At 38.2% G+C, this 24,826-nt stretch overlaps 1 protein-coding gene across 1 annotated transcript in view; it reads right to left on the reverse strand.

Annotated features, from left to right (window-relative positions):
- Window positions 1-24,826, reverse strand: part of LOC116793231 (transcription initiation factor TFIID subunit 4-like) — a 145,720-nt gene that overhangs the window by 85,387 nt on the left and 35,507 nt on the right. Inside the window, exons 9-10 of the mRNA XM_032700919.1 lie at window positions 22,192-22,306; window positions 14,844-15,013 (exon numbers count right to left, since the gene is read on the reverse strand). Of these exons, the coding sequence (XP_032556810.1) occupies window positions 14,844-15,013; window positions 22,192-22,306 (285 nt within the window). The remainder of the gene's footprint in view (window positions 1-14,843; window positions 15,014-22,191; window positions 22,307-24,826) is intronic.

Consider the following 24,826-nt stretch of genomic DNA (forward strand, 5'->3'; position numbering starts at 1 on the left):
CAAGAGACTGGACCAAGTTATAATCTGAGTGATTCAATGATCCCTGTCCTGCATGTCCTTCTGTATTCCCTATTACAGCACAACACCCTTAGATCCCTCACACATGTAGGATCACCCCTGGCACATCTCCCCGTCCGTGTTTGTCCAGTTTGCCGGCTGGGCACCCTGAGGACAGCCCGGCCAGTCTGTCCCACGCTGCTCACTGGCAGCCAACCAGGCAGAGAGCAAAGAAAGGGAAAAAAATCCATTGATTTCCCCCTCAACTCCAACACACAGAGGGGCTCTGCAGCTCCTTATTTATCAATGGACTCAAAAATGACCTGAAGGGGAAAACAAAGGCAAATGGACTATTCGATCACTTAAGGCTAGAATTCTTTGGAAAACGGGATAAGGAAAAAAGAATACCATTTTTCCCCCAAATGAATTAGCATCAAGAAAGCAGACTACAAAAAGATAAATTTTTAAGAAGTCAACTTGTCATGCACAACATTCATCATGTGTGGAAGCATCATCACATCTTCCCTGCTCTAAATTACACCAGTTAAAGCCCTGTTAGCATAGGATGTGAGAAGCAGGGTGCATTCCAGAGCTCTATACTACATGGAGATTTGGCAGGCTGCTGAAATACTTGGATTGTACTTGGGGCAAGAGTGGGAAAACTACCAATTTTATCTACACTTGGAAATTGTGGCCTAGTTATACTTTCATACACAGCTGTTCACACCACTGGATTGATCCACTGACCCAAGAGAGGTTGTGATACCACTGCTCAGAGATTGTCTTGTTCTGCTTTCTGCTACTCAGAAAAAATGCCAAATAGAAACTGAACCTACACAAAGGGCTGAAATCTGTTAATTTTTATATGTTTCTGTATTAAATGCTTAATATTATTTTTCTTCACTGTCACATTTCCTGAGTTTCATCCACTCTCATTTATAAAAAGCACACTGGAATTCCATCAAAGGAAAATAATGCTGATCTCTATATAGGAAATTCTTGACATATTCTTCTAGTCTGCATAATTACTTTTCCCAGTTTTAACACAGAAAGGTTTCTCTTCCCTTTTCAAGATTCCCTAAAGTGACAATGATCTGGGAACAGAAATACGATCTATATTTTTAAGAAATGTGTATATACACATATATATTCTATAATACTAAACATAGTTAATTGTATTGCAAAACACAGATATCCTCACTATTATTCATCTTTCTAACCAAGTCACTGGACAGTGGCTTCATCTAGAAATACTTTTACTTAGGCTCTAGTATTCTGAATTCTGAATTGCACCATCTGATCATTGCACTAACTCTTTACAATATATACACTTAAATATGACCAGAAACCAAAAATCCAAAGAGAAAATTAAGACTAAACAACAACAAAAAATGAACTTACTTCTATCAATAGACTGCTTTCCCCTGTTTTTTTCTTTAAAAAAGTTGAACTTCTTTCGGATTTTTAGGTCATCATCTCAATGGGCTTTAAGTTTGATGATGTGACAATCTTAACTTGTAGTCTTGTGACCAAAACCATCATGATATGTGTAATTTGAAAAGAGTTGTTTACTTTTAAATAATACATTTGTTAAATTTAGACATTTGGATAACAAGTATATGCTTCAAGTCTTTAAAATTACTTCAGCAATGTAATTTTGAACTTTTCCTGGAGCTATGATAAAAACATCATCAAGGTTAACAACAAAAAAGGAGCTGGAGCAAAGCAATGCTCCAAGCTATAATTTTAACCCATCTCTCCACTTGAATTTGAGTTTTGATATTTTTAAAGACACAACTAAGGTCATATTCTTTATTCAAGTGCTCTTGTCAGATCTCTTTACACCAGAACTGTACAAGACCATCAAGAATTGATGGTTGATTGCACGAACACTTCAGTTCTTTGTGGCAGGACTTGGTTACAACACACCCTCAGAGGCATCAGAGGCTACCAAAGCAGTCAATTGAGTCACACTATCCTATATAGGAAATAGGAGGGACAAATTAATACCCCCAAAGTCCAAATTTTGAATCTGCCAAGCATTACAGAACAACACAATAGTCTGACTACATGTTAATTCTTAATTACATGTTTGGAAGCTTTAATAGCAAACCCTGGTTCAATCAGAATTTAATAAAGATCTACACTATATGAGACAGCATGCAAGAAGTGTGTTAGAATATTTTGTTACAAATAAATAATATTATATTTAAAAGTGTGAGATATTGCAATAGAGTTTCTATAAAGTCAGAACTTGTATATAATTCCAAAAACCTTGAGGGAAAAAACGTTCAGCAATATTATTCTGATATTGGCATGTGTGTCAGTAGCACAAGATTGTTTTTTACAAACATAAAAGCACCTAAACCTTGTAATTGAAAACTTTTCAGGTCCCAAGAAGTGAAAAGCCTGCTGTCATCTGCTTAGCTATCTGAAAGGTACTAGTTTTGCTGCACTTTAAAAGTTTAATTATATTTTATTGATCAAAAACTGAAACAAATCGTAAGGAGAGTACTGCCCTATTTGAGAAGCAGAAGAAAAATACTGTCTTTGCAGATAGGCTTTCAAAGAATCAAAAAGTTACTTTAATAATTTATACTTTAAGAGGACTGACAGGATTGAGATCAAAGATTAAAAAAAATTATTTGTAAAACATCAGGTCTGACTCTGATTATTGATGTGATAAATTATTGAGTGCCTGAATAAAATCTCTTTACGTTTATACTTAAAACAGAAAAACCTTGAAGAACTGGCTTTAAACAGTTAAACAGCATCCATTTCGGGCTTGAGTTTGTCTTGTCCTTCACCAGAAACATGGGGGGTGCATAATTAGTGTCTATCTGCCCTAGCCACAGGTCAGCCAGAAATGCAGAAAGCACTCAATCCTATCATTCTAATACCAGCAGCAGCTTCTTAAACTTTAAATTGTGTGCATGAAATATTGCCCCGCGATGAAACTGGACCCAGCCTCCTTAGGCCCAGGCCTCTCCTGCCATTAGAGTTGGCTTGCATACCACAAAATAGAGACAAAAGTTCATCCCCTTTCGATCTGAGACATTCTTTAAGCTTTTACTGAACCTCATTCAACAGCATCAGCTATGGAATAATGCAGCAAAGCAGCACCTGGCCATACCCACCCAGCTCCCTCATCCCCACAGCACAAGGTGCTGGGCTGTGCCCTGGGCTGCACCTACACTTGTAGGCTTGAGCCCCTTCCTCTGTTAGTCCAACAGAACCACCACAGTTTTAGGCACCTCAGCCCCTCTGCAACCTTTCCCATCAGGAAAATGCTATTTTGGTATTGGAAACACTACCACTTGAATTTCTGCAGCCTTCAAACTATTCGATTCTTTCATAAATTCCATTCCTTCATTTCAACAGCGTAAAGGAAACCGAAGATTTTATAGTTCTGCTGTAGGTGTCAGCAGTGAAATACCTGAAACACCTTAATCTCTGTACAATTACATGTAATTAAATACAACACAAGACTTACAATACACAAGAACTCTGGAAACTATGAGCTGAAAAGATTAGGGTGTAGGGGAGAGCAGTTCACCTTCTAAAAGCAGACAAGCAGTATTTGTATGTCCTAAGACACAGCATGTGTGGTCTCTACAGAAAGCAAGTCACAAAATCAACAGAAAGCAATGGGTACTTTGTCTGATACTACTGAATTCATAACTCTAAACTGAGCAACCCCAGTTAACTATCAGGCTGACTAAACACAAAGGGGAAACAACTCTAATGCACTAAGAACCCTGGACACCCTGAAAAGCATAAATAGCAATTATGGAACTTACTTCTCCCAACCTCATTGGGTGGAACTTAAGAACAGGGTGTATCTTCCACAGAGCAGTGTTCTCTGCCTACAAAGTAATCCATCAACACTGCATTCCTGGTGCTATAAGGGGAAAACCCAACCCTAAATATGTAGCTAGAGAGTGAGGGATGGAACACAGGAAAGGAAAAAACTGAGGAGGTTGTTTGGGGACAGAATATCCTGGAGTTGTGGTAGGGAGCCACACTTTTACTACTAAAAACTTTAGGCAGAGTTCGTTAAACAGAGTGATAGCACAAACAGCAACTCCTAGTTCTGATGACTGAGATTAGAGATTCCTAGGGGTGTGAGATAACCCAGTGATCCCAGGCAATAGAAACAGTATGGTGATTTTAGCTGTAATTTTCTGGTTTCAGTCCCTTAAATAAAAACTTCACTTGAGGCCTTTCTTACTAACTAAATGCATAATAATTTAACCAATGCTGACTTGTCCTGTTAAGCCTGTCTGGTGCTCGAAGACAGGACGAAGAAAGGAGAGACCATAAAACTTTAGTTGCTCCCTTCACAAAAACAGCCAATGGAGTTGTTGGAGCAGCACCTCTGAGGAACCTGTGACCTGGGTGTGTTTGGGGGAGCCCCAGGGGAGGGAGTGTTCCTGCCAAAGTAGAGAGAACCTGTGCCAAGTGCCTTGAGACCTGGGACAGGATTCCCTCGAGCAGGTACAAACCAGCACCCCCTCTGTGAGGGCCAAGATTATATTCCACAGCTCCAAGCAGCTGAAAGCAACGGGAAAGATTCTGTAAACCAACATCTGATACTGCTCAACACTACACTTCCAGTTCACCTTCACAGGGAATAACTGACTGCATTACACAGAATGACTTTTATCACCTCCTAATTGTTATTTACAAAACAATGGAAGACCCTACACTAATTACTTCAGTAAGTTTTTTTTGTAAAAAAAACATTCCTCCTCTCACAGGGTAAGAATTATCTCATGAGCCAGCTTCTGGATAAAAGTGGACAATCTCCCTGAGAACTTCCAACTTGTTGGGTGTAGTATTTGCTCCTTGCTTCTTCAGAACTACCCACCTTGAGATGATTGCCCAGGAAGCATTTTGGAAAACTGAGAAACCGATGAAACATCAGTTATTTTTTAAAAGTAATGTAACAAATTCCAAACTTGCAGATTAAAATCCTCAAAATTCACAGCCATTTTCAGTGCAGGGCACAGCAGGAAAAAAAGATAACCAGCCATACAGTTGTAATGTAACCTAAAAGAATAAAAATGCTGAATAAACACTACACAATTTTTAATATTCTCCTCCTGCTTCCTCCAAAGTAAATGCCAACCAAAATATTTTAGCAAAGTAAGAGTCAACTAAGACTCTTGAGCTCTGTAGTGTGAATGCACTGGTACAACACCACTCAAAGTGTGTTTCAGGCACTATAGTGGATTTAACTTATTCAGTACAAACTACACTATAATAGTTATGTATTGATATAATTGTATAAAAAGTTAAGTAAAGCTACACTGGATAATGTAGTCCATCATCCTTTCTCTAAGTAGTGGGAGATGCTGCCAGAAGGCTATTAAAAAAAAAAAAAAAAAAAAAAGGTGTGTAGTGCTAACTGTGCACCAAAACACAGCCTCAGTCTGTCCTAAGATAGAGCATCTTACCAGTCTCTCTATTAGGTCAAGATGGAATGCTTTTCACATTAATTTTTCAAATAATCTTTTGAATCTGAAACATCCTAAAACAACAAGTTCCACAACTTAACTACCCACCTGGCAAAAGCAACCTTTTTGCTTGTTTTGAACTTTTACCTTCTAGTTTTGTTTAAGACTTCTTATTTTTGTCAAGGGAAAACCAGAAAAATAGCTCCATTCTAGAGGGTCATATTGGTGTAATTATTTTAACACAACAGAGCCAGAGAAATAGTTGTTTCCATTCAAAATCTATGTGCAACCCTGGCCAAAATGTCTGATGGTATTTTCTGTGCTTATTCAAAGCTTTTATATGCATGTCTGTAGGATCTGGGACAGGACAAAAAAAATTTCAAGTAGAGAAAGAATTTCTCAAGAATCCTATTTAACCTTACCTCTACAATTAATGTTTTTTGATCAAAGTCATATAAGATGGACCCAAAAAAAGCCTTCACTTCTTTAAGAAGTCTCAACCAGAGGGTAAGTCTGGGAACTCACACATAATTCATACTTTTTGGCAAAAGGAAAAAAATATTTTGAGAAGAGATCTGTCCTAAAGTATATATAACCAGACAATCCAGTTTCCAAACTTCTGACTCTAAGCTAGATAATTAAACAGCTGAAAAGTAGCTATTAATCATCCCTAAAGAGCCTTTTTTATTACCCTTGGTGGTTTGCCTCTACCAGAACCAGGGCAGTCACCAAACAACATTGTGCACAGGTATGTGGAGGCTTGGAAAAGGGAAGGAGTTGCCACAAATCATGGGAGCACATCCATATAAACAGTGCACCTGGGAGGAGAGAACACTTGGCATTCAGACAGCAAGGAAGCCTTACAGCCTGATCAGAGAGGACAGAAGGAATGTAAACTCTGAAGAACCAGAAGGTACTACAACTAATCTGTTCCCTGTTTTCTTCTGCAACTAAGCTGTATGCTTCCTAATTTCTTTCAGAAGAAATCAAAATCTCAATGTGTTAAAGAAAGACAATATCCTTAATTTTGATGTACAATTCCTTCTCTCTAAATAATTCATCTTTAAGATTACTTTTGTGCCATTTGACGTGTATGTTCTAAAAGAAGGGAGGATGGTGAAGTTATTAAAAGGGAGGCACTGAAGGTCAAAGAGTCTCTGAGAACTACATCCAGATCCACATCCTACCCTATAATCCCAGTAACTTGTGCTGCAGCAACTGAACAGTGTGAGCAAAACGCACAAGACAGGAGGGGATGAGAACTAAAATAGAGGTAGGTCTCAACAAGTCAAATTACAACACACAGATCACAGTTATATGATTCTTTTTTTCTTCATCTTAGTTTTCCCAAAACAAAAAATACAACTCAATAACAATGTCCAAAGACATTTAGGAACATTCAAGAATAAACACAGAGTGACTGCAGAGAACTGGAAAATATGTTCACTATTTTTATGAATAATAGTACATGCCCCAATGCACTTTTGTGCATTGATTCACTACACAGTCAAATCAAAAGAGATCATTACAGGGACCAGATCAGGAAGATCTGGAAGACTAAAATGGCAATGACACCAATAGGAGTTCTTAAGAAAACAACAGAGAAGCTGTTAGTTGGGGATTTATCCCGTCTGCTTTTATGCAGATTAGAAAAGTGTGCTTCTTAAGCCAAGCTCAAGACACTAAACAGGACCTCAGACTTAAACACAAGAAGTACATGATTATGACAGTGCATCAGGTGAGACAGAGATGGGGACAGAGATGGCTGTAAGAACATCAGAGGTGACAAACACAGATGTCAGCATCCTATAGCACAGCAACAGAACACACCCTCCACCACACCCACAGCATTAAAGGAGTACCAACTCCAAGAATTTGCTGATATGCCTCTGTTCTTTCAAAGCAATTTCTGTGAACAATGCAGCTATTTTGGCAGGTTTTTTTCCCAGAGAAACCATCTCTCTGACACTTTAATCTGAACAGGTACCACTGTTGTCACTACAAGTCTGATGCCAGGCAGACCAGCTAAACATGAGGAACTTCTTAAGGAGGTGAGATGGGCACACCAGACAGAGGATATGCACAAACCCCAGGACATGATAAAGGATACCAGAAGGGCAGGCTGAAGATCATAACTTGAACTTCAAAATGTCAGCACCTTCATCTGTGTATGCCCAGGGTAAGGAGAAAAATTGCCAAGACACTGTGCCACATTCATTAATACCAAACAGTGCACCACCAGATCATCCACCACTACAACACTTATCCAGGTCAGACATGGCCACTTAACTTTGTCAAAACAGCTTTAATTTAGGATAGTTTATATTAAAGTTGCACTTCTACATCATTGTGCAAGAACAGAGGGTGGTGCCTCATCTGGCACAACACGGTGTTGCAGCCACTTCCTTGAAAACAAACACCCTTTAGGCAGCAGGAGAACATCTTTGTACCAGTTCAACATTTGGCTCTGAATTAGTTAACACTAGTAAAACTGGTTAAATCACAATTAGCCCCCTCTGTATCATAACCACTGAAAAAAATGTCAGATTGCCAAGGAGTTGAATCGGGACTGTTTGCAGTAGTCTCAGCAACATGAAGGAGGCTCTAACAAATGCAACCCAAACTCAGGGGAGAAGGAAAGACTAAAGGGAACTTTATGAAGTTTCTCAGTAATTTTAAGAAATGAAAACACTACAACCTTAGTATGAGCAGCAGGATTGCCAAATAAACATAATGAACAATCATTTCAACATATTTGAAAAAATATTACCTTTTACTTTTTCCCCCTTAAACGATCCTTGAAGATGCTGCTCACTGATCAATGACTTCCTCCTCCACAAAGATGTTCCAACATGTGTTGAGCTTTGGGACATGAGCACCACCTCTAGAGCATGGAGTTTGCCTACAGGGATAACGTAAGTCAGCTTTATTGCAATATTGAATGGTTCTCTAAGGTTTTCTTTTTATTGTTCTTATTTTACATCCAATATTTATTACCAGAAATCTCTTTATGAGATAGATTTTATAAATGAATCTCCACAGAATGATGATCTTAATTTTACTCTCCGTTGCAGAGACCAAGAAATTTAAGCCATTCAATTCCCAGATACAAACTTATTCTGAAGCTGGGTGACATTTTGGTATGCCCTGAAGGCCAGAACTGCCTTCCAAAAATAGCAAGACCTTTTAGAGATGGCTCTTTCACTACATTCACAAAACGGAACGAAAAACTGGTGAAAACAAAATTATTATGGTGAAAAAAAAACTTGAATTCTCCAAATGTTTCTAAGAGCAAGTAGTATGGTCATGCTCTCAGTTCAACTGGAGCAAAACCTTTGAAAATGATGCCTGAATAAGCAGCATCATTTTCTTCATAAATAACCATAGTTTAAACAGAGTTAAATTAACCATATTTATTTTGAGAAATTACTGCTTGATGAAATAACATCAGTTCTGACACCTACAGGTGATACTGCTAAAAGCATAACTCAGATTCTGGAGTGTTGCAGAACCAATAAGATTAATAAAAAGAAAACCTTGGAAGTACACAAAAAGATTGAACAGAAGCTGCCCTACCTTTCACAGAAAGGCAGACTCCAAGCTCTCAGGTGGTACTGAAGTTACCATTCCAACACATGTTGGGACATCTTGTAAAACAGGAAGTCTAATCATGGACCTATTAAAGAAAGAACAACAATATGGTTTAACATTCTGCTGAAGTACTTACTGGTTATGTTTATTTGGCAACACTGCTGCTGATACTAAGATGGGAATGTATTCCCACCTTTTTGAAAAGGAAATAATAAATGTAAATAACATATAATATTGTAACATTAGCAACTGATTAAGTTGGAATATAAAACCAAATTCTCTATTGAACATGTACAATAAACTCCAAACTCAACATAAGAAACTAAATTATAATGACTGTGGACATTGATTATAACACTGGGAGCAGTGCACACCTTCTAATCTAAATACAATTTCTAGAAAATTGCTTGTTTTATACTAATGAAAAAAGCCCTAACTCAGAACTATTCCAGATGTCAGAATGTAGATACACCTCCACACCTGCCACATCTCTGCAGTGACAGACTTAAGTTTGCAGGAACCAGAGAAAGTCAGTGCAGCTGGCACACACAGTAACTTGCCATTTGGATTATACAATACCTAACACGACGTTTTTTCCTGAGAAAAAAAAAGTAGAATCACAGAAAAGTCCATTTTAGGTACAGTTCAAGTGGACTAAGCATGTCATTAGGATGACTTCAAAATGCTAAGCTTATAAACAGGTGCATGTTAGAGCAATACCCAAACACAGTGAAGAGTTACATCCACAGGCATTCGAGGAGCTCATCCTGACAGAAAGGTGCTGGTGGAAAAAATGGGATTAAAACGAATATTTCAGTTTGAAGACAAATCAACTCATGGATAAAAAGTTAAAAGTCAGCAATGAAAATGACTAAGTCACAACAAGAAGAAGTGCAGTGAAAACACAAAATTACATTGCCAGGCAGTCGGAGAGCTCAGAATTTCAGACCCCACAAGCACTGCAACGAAAGCAGCTATAAAAGCCCTCTAAAGTAAAGCAACCAGAGAAATAAGCACACTTTAATGTCAGAGCTGCTCTGTATATGAAAGAGCAACCACTTACAGAGCAGCTTCATCTCATTCGAACATGAATACAAGTGTTGACAAACAAACCCATGAAAGGGGGATGATAGAACAGTAACAAATGCTTTAAAGAGAGGCTCTGAAATCTCCTGGCCTGGTTCCACCAAAGGTACCCCAATAGGTTTTAACATGGTTTAGCAATGTAAAATGCCTTCCAGAGTATTCAAATTATTTATTTAAAATATATACATACATACATATGCATACAACTGCTGCCACTGTGATGCCACACGGTAGATTCAGTACACTCCAGAACACAGAAAACACAGATAAGCTCTTTCTGTATGTTTTAACATGCAGTTTTATAGCAGACATGCAACTCAAGTGTGGCTGAACAAAGAAAGAATCAAGGCAGGACAACGATCAAAATTTCATGAGACAGAAATAAAAAATATTTTACATGTAAAAGAACAAAAAGGTAAATCTATAAATTATGTTGAGCTAACCTTAGAACTGTTACATTGATAGAGACAGTGGCTTAATTCTACCAAGCCAAGCTTCTCTGAACTGTTTTAAGGAACACTGTAGGCCTCTTAACTACAGAACTAGGAGATTTTGGATTCATCAGCCCATTTTCAAGCTTCATAGTAACTGGCATGCACCACTCTGTGTGTTCTAGCCTAAAAATCTATTTGTATGAAGCAAGACAATCCAGTTCTAAGTTTGTGGTAGGAAATACTGCAGATGTATGCTATGTTATCAAGATGACAGACTTTTTCCAAAGGAAATTTATAACAATGCTAGATAACAAACATAAAGACAGTATTTTGTAAAATCACGCTACAGAAAATTTGATTTCTTAATGCAGATGTATGATACTCTGAATGAATGCAAAATAAGGATATAATTGATGATTCTCCGATGAATTTTGAATCATATTTAAGTTAAAATAACTTGAAGATAAAGGGTGGACAGTTAAAATGTTTTCAATATGGCCAAACCAGTCTCACGTTTCTCAGAATGCCATATTTGTAATTATTCTATTCATCCAATGCTCTGTAACAATAAAACTGGAGTAGAAAGATTAGGTAAAGAACACTGAAAATGAAGAGAAAAAGGGAAAGAAACAATCTAAGTCAAAGAATACAGCATGCCAAACTCCTGCTTCATTAGTATTGCATTAGGACAGTTAATTTATGTTAAAGATTCACCCCAAGTTGAGTGTTTTAGGGATACTCAATAAAATCAAAATGGCATCATCTGTGGAAGAAATCAGTCAGAATTAAAAGGTGTGGGAGTTAACAAGCTGCTGCAGATTCTAAGCCTGTGAGAACACCAAGCTCTGTTGACAACAAAATATAAAGCAAAGATTTTTGGAACCCCGAGTGAAGGTTCTAGAGACCCCAACTCTCAGTCAAAAGACCTTCCAGAAAAGCACATGACAGAGCTGTTCCCCTTTTCCATACATTTAGTCATCAGGCATAATAAAAAGGATCATCTGCTATCCCATCCTTTGCTGTGTCCTGCTACCTTTCACTAATATTTAATATCAAATGCAGTGCAGCCCAGTTCTTATCTGTGCTCAGAAACAATACTGGAATCAAGTAATTCTTGAGCCAAGGATTTCCCAAGATGGTTACAAACTAGAGGAAACCATCACACTTCAAACCACCTGCTTTATTGAGCAATGCCCCATTTGGTAAACAGTGAAAACTCCATGCCAAAAACTAGCTTCTAAAACCTAATACAGCATTCTTATAGCTTAATAATGAGCAAAAGTGAAACAATTACAAATTGTTAAGGTTATTTTTCTCATTTCATTCCGACACAACCACATGGAAAAGCCAGGATTTGTCAGCATTGCTTATTTGTCAGGGTCTAATCAGCTTGTTTGCCCTCTAAAGAAACACTACTCATTCTACTAACAAGGTTAAAGACCTAGAAAGGTTTAAGAGTTTGCATGCACATGCATGATGAATATAAACCTCTGCCTCTCAACTTCCCAAAAAGAGAAACAAAAGCCTTACAACCCTTTTTGCATATGTTTCATTGTGCTGTGCTGTCATGCAGAAAGATCAGGGTTTAAAGTTTTATGATCCTGAATGGAATAGCAAAAGAAATACATCATCTGCTGAGAAATACCCACTCTTGATTTTGCATCAAAGAAAAACTTGAAACAGTCACAGCCCTGCCTTCCTACAGGAACAAATGGCAGTGATTACCAGCCCAAAATGACTAGATACAAAATTGGATAAGGAAGCATGTGGGAAGTGGATGAATATCTTTGCATGCATTACCTTTCAGTTACTTCTTCCATTTAGAAGGATCAATATCAGTCACTTAGATTTAAAATAAACTTTGGATGATAACAGTGCCAAGTTAAAGCAGAGATAAGAACACACAATATATTAAGAAACCTCTTTCACTATAACTTTGAGGCATCTGGCTGGTGGTTACTGCCAAAGTCTGAAGAGCATCTGCTCTCACTTTAGCAGTTTATATTCCAACTCTGGTGAATGGAAGCACAATCTCTGAAACAGCCTTTGGGGAACACTACTGTGTTGCTCGACAGAGCTCTTACTCAGAAAAGAGAGGAGGAGATTAATATTACAGAAAACTTGAAAGATCTGGCTTCTGAGAAAGGAGAGAAGAGTGGTTTCCTAATACTGTACACACCACAAATCTCTCTTTTACTCAGACATTAAAAACCTGCCCTAAACCCGAAGTGATTAAATATGAATAGATCCAAAGGTAGAAAATAACATCTGTTTAAATCACATTAGGTAAAAGTAAGAAGAAACAATGTGTTTTTATTGCATTTGTCAACGGGCATAATGAAAACAGGAGAATGAGGACTCACATAACACACGTTTTCCTAATGGGCTTGAGAAGGTCACAGGAGTTTTGCTTACTCCTGGTGTGTCCAGGCACAGCAACATATGGCAAGACTGAGCTTTGTCCTGGACTTACAATGTCGTTATTTTAAGTGCCCAGTAGCACAAACTACTAAATTTGTGTGTGGTCCTAAGCAAACAACAAATCTGGCCACACACAGTGAAAACCAAGCTTCTAAAACTTCAAAATCAGCTGAAGGAATTCTCTCCTCAAGAGCCATAGATCCCAGATAGTAGCCACTTGTGAACCCCACAGCCACTTTCAAAACTATAAAAGGCTTCATGTAAAGCCAAAATAAAGCTCTAAAAGTGGCTGCAGGAGATCACTAGGAGTGGTCGCTCTTCTGGATTCACTGCTTTTGAGAAGTAAATCCCTGCAGCTGCTTTTAAAAGCTTTGAAAGTTTCATTTCAATTATCAAAGCCAATAAAGCTTCAAAAACAGCCATCGGGATTTGTTCCTCAGAGGAGCAAACCCCAAAAGGCAGTGATGAATAGTGTGATGGGTTCTGTGGCTCTTGAAGTATGTACAGTAAGTCCTGCACTTGTAATTACAGCTTCATGTTGTGCAGCAATTGTTACACCCAGACAGCTCATTAAGGCTTATGTGGCAAGTTCATTACTGATTTCCCGTTTTTTTTAACAGTTTTATGTCTGTTCCCTTTCTGTTTTCTTCCACCTGTATCAACTATTATGTGAGGATCCCTCACACCAGTTTCTCAAATGCTTTCCATGAAGCCCTTGCTGGCTCCCAGTCCCAGGTGGTGGGAAGGCAGCTCACAAAATGCTGCACACACTTCCCCAGAGCACAGCACCTCATCCCATCATCCCACTGATAACTACAGCAAAACAATCCCCTTCTCCAAAGGGGAACTTAAAAGGGCATTTAGGGAAGTACAAGAGTGAAGGCTGACAACAGGTCAATGAAGAACTTGCCTGCAACTGCAATATAAAAAGGCTCCCGTTAATTCAATGAACATAAACACAAATAACATTTCAGAAGCAACCACATGACTTCAAAGAAATAACTGCACTGATTTGCAACAGGATTTTGGTCTTATCTTTAAAACTACAAGAAATAGATCCCTCAAAATTTGTGATGTAAGCATAGGTCCTGACAGAAATATATGATTTACACTGCTAAACAATTTGAGCTTAGTATCTGATGACACTGATGGCACTGAAAACATTACCAAAATTATGTTGAATAATACACCTTTAGGTACTAGAACATACAGAGTATATTAATGAAGTATGTCATGTAAAATACATCCTAAGCATACATCCTAACCTTAAAACATCACTGATTTTGAAGAGTTATTCTACTAAATTTTTTAACTTCCGTTTTCAAATGGCAGAAATAAATAAATACACCTTTTTGCCATGATCAATAAATACAGCTTTTTGAAAAAATGCCATAAGAAAATCACTGTGAACTTAAGCAGATGCAGGTGTTAAGAACTGAATAACTGGTTTGTATGGGGCAAGAAAATCTGGATGGGAAACTTCAGCATTCTGTTAGATGTTATTCACAGGTGTCCTCTGTGACCTGTACTACTTACTTTACCTCTCTGTTTCAATCTTCTCATGTGCAAAACATGAAGGAGGATTGTGAGAAATAATTAATGTTTGCAAAGAGCTTTGAGATCCTCGGATATAAAAAACATGGGAAAAGCATGAAGTTTAAAAGCACCAGCACGCTTTTTTTTTTTCCTCCAACTTGAGGTAAGTTACTTTTATCAGAAAAACCTTGAAAGTTTAGCAATACGAGACTGTGTAATCAAATGCTTACAAACAACCTTGAGTGCTAAGCCTATTGTGTTACTCAGAAGCACAGAACTGTGAAGGAAACAGCAGCAGAAGGAAAGGTGTGGTGCTCACCCGTGTCAAGTATGCGTTTGTGGAGAGGTATAGCAGCAAGGAAGGGTTCATCTTTACAGGACTGGATCTGGGTTCCAACCAAGTCAGAGTTGGTGGCCATGATTCGGGCACTTTCTTCATTAAGATTAACACCAGCCATAGAGGCAACATCATTGATGTCATCATCATCTCTGCAATGAAACAAAGAAAGCCAAATAAAAATAATTCTGCATGTAATACATTCCCTTGGTGGACCATCTGCTGCTCCAAAAGTAGCCATCACGTGCCCAGGGGCTGGGCCAACTGCAGGCCCAACCATCGGTGTCTCCATTCCCACAGGATATATTCTAGATTCAGAAATTACTAAGTATTTCTCTGACTGTATCAGGAAAACTTCAGGAGCGGGACAATTTGACTGTTAACAGGAGGTGTGACAGAGGGGTCTTCACCTGAGAGTCAGTGGTGCCAGTGAAACCAGGATGGTCAGGAAGCTCAAGGCAATGATCACCACCAACAACAAAGTATTTGCTGTTCTCTTTAGAATGGAAACTAGCAGTAAAATGGTAAAATACATACCCCCCCATGAGAAATTAAAAGCAAAACCATGGATTTCTAATCCTGCACTGTTCCACAAGCTCCTACCAAAATGGGCACCAATGCATGTTCAGGAATAGCCAGGAAGATTCTGTGACCATGAGGAGTTCACAGGTAAGCCTGGGTTCCAAGTGTGTTTGAGCATGTGATGGTATTTTCTCTGGCAACACACAAAAATCAGCTGAATGTGTCAACAAGTTTTAGAAAAATGAGCTGCATTTGAGAAGAGGATAGCACCTCCCATGCCATTTTTGGCCCTGAATATCCTTCCCAACAGCTTGAGAAAGTACCAATAAATGCGAGTTTCCACACCTGTATCTCCCAATCATCTTTCACCTCCTCCCTCCATGAGGGATGACTCAGAGCTGTGGAAACAGCCATCTGTATTCAGCACATTCTGTTCTGGGGCTATTACTGACACAAACACTGTATTTCAACATATTCTACAAGTGATTACACAACCTTTCAGAATATACATATGGATAAGTCCAGACATCTACTACTGTATAAAGCAAACAAACAAAAGCTTAATTTAATTTTTTTTTTAAATTATGTAGATATTGTCCTATGCACCCTCAAATTCTTTATCACTTGTAAAAAGCTTAACATCTACACTAAAAACCAAAAGTTGTAATTAAGGTCTGAGAATCAAAGGAGGGAAATCCCGAAATACATAACCTAGGTCCTCCCTGTCCTCCCATACTTTCCCTGTTATCTGCACTAGAGCAGCCAAGTTTGGTGGAAGACTTCTGTGGTTTGTCAGATACTGGTTTTGTTTTCTTCTGTGGAAGAAGTCAAGAAGGGATTTTTGATGGTGTGAACCTGCAGAAATGTGCTGAACACTTGAGGAAGGAAATGGAAAATTTTACAAAGGTTGTCAGAAAAATGCTGCACAAATGAGCTTCTATTATTGTCCATCAGTGTTAAGCACTTCATTTCTTCTCTTAAAATGAAATTCCAGAGAACAGTGTTGCAAAATCAGAGAATGGGCTGGGTTGGAAGGAACCTTAGAGATCATTTAGTTCCACCCTCCTGCCATGGGCAGGGACACCTTCCACTAGCCCACGTTGCTCCAAGCCCCGTCCAACCTGGCCTTGGACAGTTCCAGCGACAGGGAGCCCACAACCTCTCTGGGCAACCTGTGCCAGGGCCTCACCACCCTCACAGGGAAGGATTTCTTCCAATATCCCATCTAACTCTGCCCTCTGTCAGTGTGAAGCCATTCCGCCATTCCCATTTGTTCTGTCACTCCAGGCTCTTGCAAATACTGTCTCTCCATCTTTCTTGTAGCTCCTTCAGGCCCTGCAAGGCCACAATCAGGTCACCCCGAAGCTTCTCTTCTCCAGGCTGAACAATCCCAACTCTCCCAGCCTTTCCTCCCAGCAGAGCTGCTCCAGCCCTCTGATGGTGTTCTCTCTTCCACGAGCCATGGCACGTCCACGGTGCTCACAGGGGGTCCCAGGGTCACCCCGAGGAACCGCAGCTCCGTGTGGAGTTGTCCCACTCCACGCTCCAGCCGTGTCCCACAGGCCCGGGGACTGCCCCCAGCACACCAACTCAGCCACACGACAACTAACAGCCCAACATTCAGTGACCAGGTCAGAAGTTTATCATTCTAGAAGTGAAAATGTGGGGTTAAAAACCTCAACGCTTGAACTAGAGCGAGAATCACCCCGGACTCACGAGGCCCAAATCCAACAGGCCTCGAACCACGGCAAAACCAAACTCCTGTCACGGTGGTTATCAGAACACAAACTCTGAACTATGTAAAACAGAGGAAGTTTTCTGTTTTCCAGGAAAACAGACTTGAATCCAGAATTCCAAATTAAAGAATTTAAAAAAGAAAGCCGAGACAGCAGTCTTAACTTCAAGAACACAATTTTTAAAAGAATTTATACTTATCTCTCCTTTTATTTAATAGATTAAGAAAGTATAGTCAATCTTTTACCTTCCTCCTGTTCAGCAGTTTAGTTGCTCCAATTTTAATTTAAAATCTGCAACGATATTAGAAATAAGCAAATATTTACTGAAATAAAAAACAGACCATTAATTTGGGCACAAACCAGGATTTCAGTGAAACTATCAAAACCAATGCAACAGCCCTTACAAAGACCATCACTGGAACTCCTGCACAGAATCATTTCCTTCCATCCTTGAAAACCACTATCTGTGAAGACATCCTTTTGGTTTTGTACTACATGGAAGACAGGTAAGCCATGTTTTAATTATAGCTGGGACTAGGATTTTTTCAGTCTGACAAGAAAAATTTTTTACTTTGAGGAATCTCATCATGAAAATGAGCTTTGGTTTGGATACTGAAACACACACATTTGTACATAAGGAGGGCTGGCATCCTCACCAGACAATTTGCTATAAAAGTGAACTTTTAAGCCCAAGGAGTGAGTTTTCAGAAGTCATTCTGTGGAACAAAGATGCCATCCAGTGGTCGTCTAGACCGATCATTACTGTCTATCCTTCCCTCTCCATTGGAGCACAGTATTTAACAATTTCATGTTTCTTGGCATATATTATTTTGCCTGTACTAATTCTACTGTTTCAGTAAATTCTTCTGGGTTTGACTGAATTAAATTCTGAGTCTCACAGGGTAAATTTAACATTCCAACACGCATGATATTTTTAAGAAGACAGCATGGGTTCTCCAACTCCCTCCAAACACAAGCTCCATCCTAAAGTATTCCAAGAGTCCAACTCTTCCTCCTATATTCGACCTCATGTAACACCTCTCCCTTTTCTCTTCATTAAAAACACTCACGCAATTACAAAATAAAAAAAAGATCTTACCTGAAAATAAGCAAGAAAACCCAAAGTATTCACAGTTCTCTGTAAAACGTTTCAAAGATTTTGTTTAAACTAAGACAAGCCATTATAAAAATCTGGTAACATTTTCTTTATGAACAAATCTTAAATGCATGATTGCACACTGTTCTGTTCTGTTCTTTTCTTACTCTGAGCCAATGCTGTCCCAAAGCTGCAATACTGAACTGCTCCCAAATAAGCCAGAGGAGTATATAAAAGCAACTGAGACAACATCATACTATTGATTTCCCTCTCTCTTAAAAGGAAAACTGCATATTTAGGACAAAGTCCCTACACACATGCAAGACTCTGAGAAAGGCTACAAATCCACGGATCACACAATCAGAGGTCAACAACAATAAGTGACTTGAAATTACTGTAACAGCCACTATTATAATATATTTTATAATGGCATAAATCCTATTTACACATTAATTATAATGTTTATGCTGACTTTCAAGCTTTAATTTAAAATTTCTCCATAATACTGCTTTGTCACACAATTCTTTTATGGTCTATGTGGAATCTTCTCACTGATAAGGAAAAGGGATGACAGAATATACCACAGTTATGGTCAGCATTTTTCTTTATTTTGAAATATATGGAAAAAATACACAATCACCTTATAGCTTGAAATATTTATTTAGAAAAACAGAGAAACTTATAGGGTAAGGTTTTGTCACATACCATGTTGAGATGAAAGCTCTGAAGTTATCCATTTAACATCTACATTAGATTTCTATCACTCCTTTAAAGGGCAAGTTGATTTGCACATTATTAGATGCAATATCATGCATTTTGAGGCATTTTGTCCGAGTTATGTTATTAAACTTTTCCTTTTAAAAATGAAAATAAAATACTAGACAACAGATTATTTTGGATAGGCAAAGCAGGTCTGAAAACCAATTTTTTTATTCCCAGGTAGACTCTTCCTTAAAGTGTAGCCAGTCAGAAGAATGAAATACAGATACTAAGATCAGCTTCAAATGTTCCCAGAGACTTCACAGAACTATCTCTAGGGTAAAAAAAGCCCCTCACGTTGGCTGTACAAAACCTAACACTGACAGGCCCCAAGAGATGGAACTTCAAAATACCATTTCAGACAAAGAAAGGCTGCTGTGAAAAGGAAGGAGCATCTGGCTGACTGGCAAACCAAATAGGTCATCAGCACACACCCTGGGGAATGATCTCCCAATTCCTGCCCTACTGGACATGCAGTGCCAGAGTCTCAGGGCAGTTCAGCAGTGCTGGGATAACACAACAGTCCAAATGTGCCACTCCCCCCCTGGAGATCTGCAGGGCTGGACCAGTACCCAGCCTGACCAAACCTGCTCCAAGCCTGAAACTGGACCAGTTGACCTCTCAGGGGCCCTTCCACATGAGATTATTCTGTTCCAATACAAGGGACAAATGTTTCCACTAGTTCTTTATACTGGCCACTGCTTGAACTGTGGGTAGGAATTACCTAAGGGGCTGCTGCTTTCCCCTTCATCAGGGGAAGACTTTGTCAGAGGGAGCTCTGGGGTCACCAGATGAGGTGATGAGGTCCCCAGCAGCTGTTGACAAAAACACAGGCCCACAAGACTTCAGTGGCACTCCTGCTTCTCCCACCTACAGACACCTCTGTCTGGACTGTTAAGGCACAAACCTAACTCTGCATCTCTCCTTGTGAAACAAATAGAAAAATTACTGAAGATGGAACTCAAATTTCCATCCTTGGGTATTAACACAGTTGAAAAGGCAACCAACTGGACTGTCTGTAGTTCTCTCCGAAAAATTTAGCAACGATAAATTTTAATACAAAAACAGGCTGACATAAAACTCCACAAGTACAACTTCACATTGTAGAAGTCTTGGGTTGAAAACTCTGCATCACAGAACAGCTCCTGTAATGACCAGTGAACTCATGTAAGCAGTCTTACAGTTCATTAATAAGTGCTGACATTAAAGGTTAAGCTATAATTTGCAAAGTTCTTCATTGCTACATCTTTTATGTAATTCCATCTTGTTTCTCCCACAGTCCAGAACAAAAAAAAAAAACAAACACAAAGTTCAAAATTTCTGTTTCTAGTGACCAACACTTCACTCACAAAAACGAAAAGCTCAAAGAAGTTATTTTAAAGAAGGCAGAATGTAAAATAATGAAACATATGCAATAATAAAACACTAAGGGCAAAATAAATTTATACATAACACAACTATTTTTCAAAATTCTTGCTTTGCTTTAGATGCCAGTTTGCCTTCTGGCTAAAAACACATTCTTCACACATGCTGGGAATGTTGAGGAAAACTAGTCAGCATTCAGAGGATTAATACAGATTTCCAGCTCTGTGCCTTTAGGCTTAATAGTCAGACATCTATTTGTCCTCAGGAGAGGTTAGGGGTTGAAATGCAAATATGCAAACAACTGAATTCTTTGTTAAGATATCAAGAAAAAGCTTGATCTTTGCTGCTGTTTAATAAATCCTTGCAAATTTTATGGACTTATTTAAATGCAGCTTTGTGTCTTACTATTTTGAAGGAGAAAACAATGCAAGGAAACAAACACATTCATTCTGACTAAAATTTGTTCTCTAGAGGAAAAATGACATACACCCTTGACAGCTTATTTACCAAACTCACTAAAGATTTATTGATTTATCAATCAGTGCCTTGAGCATTTGCTTCTCCCCAAGGGAAAATTAACAATTCCAGCTAACCTAATATATTCTATGTATAAACTAAGTGAATGCAAGAATCAATCCTGGCACAGTTTACAACACCCAGTTAAAAAAATGCTGTCCCTTTTGGTGTCTGTAAAATTGAAAGCTATACTAACGAAGAATAAATGCTCATGTTGCTTACAAACATAAAAAATACTTATTAAGACAGTACAATTGAACCCAACAGACATTTTAATTCATTTAAATACTCAGTGGGAGGCAAAAGCATTGAAAAATAAAAAATTGAATGATTTTGCTTCTAGATTAATACTAAGTACTACCACTATTAGTTGCAATACTGACATGCCTCAAAGCAGAGGTATTTCAAGGAGCTACAAATTCTCTTCTACTTCACCTGTAAAAGCATAAGCCTGAAAATTAATTAGTGGTTTGATAATGTCAGGGCAACATAAGAATTCCAGAAGAAGAAATTAAAATCCAGGAGCATTTTGTCATTTAAAATGAAAGCAAAATGTTTTAACACAAATCAAATGTACACAACTAAGATGGTGTTAGTGAAAGCAAAATGCAGTAAACACAAGATCTGTTTTTCAGTAAAAAGAAGTAAAAATATCCAAAATATATATTTAAATAAAAGTTTGAAGTCCTAAAGAACTGGTGTAGCAGCTCAGTGCATCAGTGTTGAACCTTTGCAGCACCTGGGGTCCCACAGAACCCCCCCTGAGTGAGCAGGTGAAGAACAGACACAGCAATGTCTTCTCTTGAAAACCAGGAACAACATCTCCCCCACACAATAACCCCCTCCCCAACCCACCCCCACACACAGTAACTCATCCCAAAGCCAGGCAGGATTTTCCCTGTGCTGGGGAGGGGCAGCTGCAGCCTGGCTGCAGCAGCTTTTGGACAGGAAGCCTTGTCATCACAACCAGGATCTTCCCAGCAAGACACATTCCATAGGAACAGCTGAATCCAACACATAAAACCAACCATGGATTCTTTTAAAGCTTCATGCACGTAATCAATTTAGCAAAAGTTTTATTATAATCACAGAATTTAAGGCTTTGCTAAACATTAAATTGTGCTTTTAGAGAAAAATCCTCAAATATGTCACGATCCCCTTTTTCTAAAATAGAATTAAGTATGAAAATTGCCATCCAATCCCGGAGAGAAAAGGCAGGAATTATTGTAAAAGACTGCCCTCTGGTGTTACAGCAATTCCAAATTCTATTTTCTATTTAAGATCCCCCCCCAACCACCCCGTTGCATTTTTTTATTATTATTTTTTCTTTTTTTACCTGAAAGAACCACCTCCAGGGTCATTCAGCTTGTTTTTCTGATTTGCAGAGACCTGAACACCAAAGCCCCCAGGACTTTTACTGGCTTGTATTGTTGGTGCCTTCCCTACTGTGCCTGAAAAACACCAAGCAATGTTATTATGAGCTGTCTTAGACAATTTACATCAAAGAACCTTCTGTCCAGGAACTAAATTTAACTGTCTGTAAATTGCAAACAAAGGAAGTTATTATTTTTAAAGATTACATGCTGAAGGAGAACAATTTAAAATACAAAATTTATATTAACATTACAGTTTGTTCAATATTTACAGAACAGTGAGGATTCCAAAACTGAAAACCATTGGCCACAACTGGCTGTAACATTTGTAATGGCTATAAGTGTGCCTGGAATTGCCAGTAAACCCCTTTTCTGGATAATCTCTACAGAATAAAGAAGCAGAATTTGAAATGTCCTTAATACAGATACTTCAAGTCACAGTCAGGGTACTAAGTCTGCCTTTGACATTTTTTATACAGTAATTGTTCTTTATTGCAGTGAAAAATGTATATATCAGAGCTGAAAATACTACAGGAATTTTAAAATGTTTTGCATTGCATGGAAAAGAAAAAACACTATTGCCAAATTTGACAGAACCCCTCCCATAAAGGTTGTCTTTTGCTTTCTTATCTTGAAAACAATGATTTAAAAGTAATACGTAACTGTATCTAGACTTTACAGGTCTTGAAGTAGAAGTAAAAGTGGGCTTCCTAAATGTGCCAAAGTGTGGTGGACACTGAGTAAATTAAAAAGGGATCTTAATTCCTCTCTGGCATTCGGGAAAATCTAACCAAAAATAATTACACATTTACGTTGTTAATTAGAAATTAATCAGATTATTGTTATTATTATTATTATTATTATTTACATAGTATCGGAACGCAAGTCAAAAGAATTGGCAAACGAAACTTTGTAGTAAGCCCTCCTTTACTGCTTAAATACATTTACTTGGGTTCTATTTTGTGTTTCCTTTAATCCCACCTGTGTTTTGACATGTAAAAATAGCTCATATACCTACTTGACTTAAAAGATCTCCCCTTTTTCTTGTATATCATTCCCTTTTACTGAATGTTAGTTACACAGTTTGAGATGGACATGAGAGCCCTTCCTACACCTCTCTGACTCAACTGCACATAACTGGCAGGGCATGAACCTCAGGAGAGTTACAGGATTTTTCTTCCATGAATTATAAAAACCTGAAACACAACTATCCCAACAAATCCTTTTAAGAACACTTCCTGGCCAAAACAAAAGTGTTAGCTTTGAATGAGTCTTGCATTACATTTGTTTTTTAATATTGAAGTCTTCATCAACTCCAACATATGATCTTAAAAGAGAAACTAATTTGACAGTGTGTGTTCAGTTCCCCATCTGTATAAATAAACTGTAGTGTGGACTATCAATGCTAGCAAATACAAAACCAGATTTAGGACTTCAGGCTCAAGCCTGGGAAATAAAAATACTTTTGTCATCAGAATATTCAAGGTCCATGAGATGCCACAGACAGCACTAGTTCATGGACCAGACAATTCATTTATCTGTTTCAGATGAACTAATGGAAAGGTTTTCTATTAAGTGAACTGGAAGAAAAGAAATAATACTATAATAAAAATTAGCAGATCTCTGGTTTGTACAATTAGTATCTAGGAGATTAAAAGCGTGTTAACCATGAAAAATACTGCAATGGCAAAATTAAGGTAACAATGGCACTCCTTCAAAATTGATATTCTATTTCTTTGGAGTCAGTATCAATGCTTTGTTTTCTACACATGATAATTTTTGGTCAAAACCCACCCCCCAAACTCAAAAGGGTACAGCAACAGAGCAGCTACCCTAGTTATCAGGAAAGCAGTATGTCTGCCCTGGATACGGAAGATCTAAGTCTCACTTTCAACCCAAGTATATGGAATTCTACTCAAATGGATCTGGTAAAGCAAATGTAAGGTTTGGGATGACATATAAGTGTTCTGGTTTGAATAAATCACAGCTGTGCATGACTAAGCAGTTCGACATAAAATATGGCTACAACATCCATTTACATTATGGGGCAGGGCACAGTTTGAAAACCAAAATCACCTGTGGGCCTAGATATTTCATGGGATTGGTAATGACATACAGAGTCTTTCACCACTGGATCCTTGCTCCAAATTTTAAGTAGCATCATCTAGAAAAATAAGCCAAAATTTAGGAGCTTATAAATTCCTAGTTGTATTTCAGCACAGGTTGAATGGCTGCAATGAATACCTAATTATTTTATTATTTGTCTCAATTCCTCCATCCATAAGATGCAATTCACCTAATTATTATACTGGTAAGTGCTTCAGTAAAGGAGTGTGAATTTTTCATGCAATAACAACAGTGTCACTTCTGCTGGTGTGGAAGTAATTTTATTTATATAAAAGTCCTTAAAGCCTGCCAATTTTATCTAGAGCACTCTTTTAAAAAGCATTACAATCTGTCCATATGGATGTATTAAAGATCCATTACACCTGGAGATTCACTCCTCTCCAGAAGGAAAATGCAGCACTCTGTGGAGGTCAGCTCAGTTCTGGTGTAAATACCTTTAAAAAGTCACACTCCACAAAATTATACTGCTGT

The sequence above is a fragment of the Chiroxiphia lanceolata genome, chromosome 13 (genome assembly GCF_009829145.1).
Source record: "Chiroxiphia lanceolata isolate bChiLan1 chromosome 13, bChiLan1.pri, whole genome shotgun sequence".
Classification (NCBI taxonomy): Eukaryota; Metazoa; Chordata; class Aves; order Passeriformes; family Pipridae; genus Chiroxiphia; species Chiroxiphia lanceolata.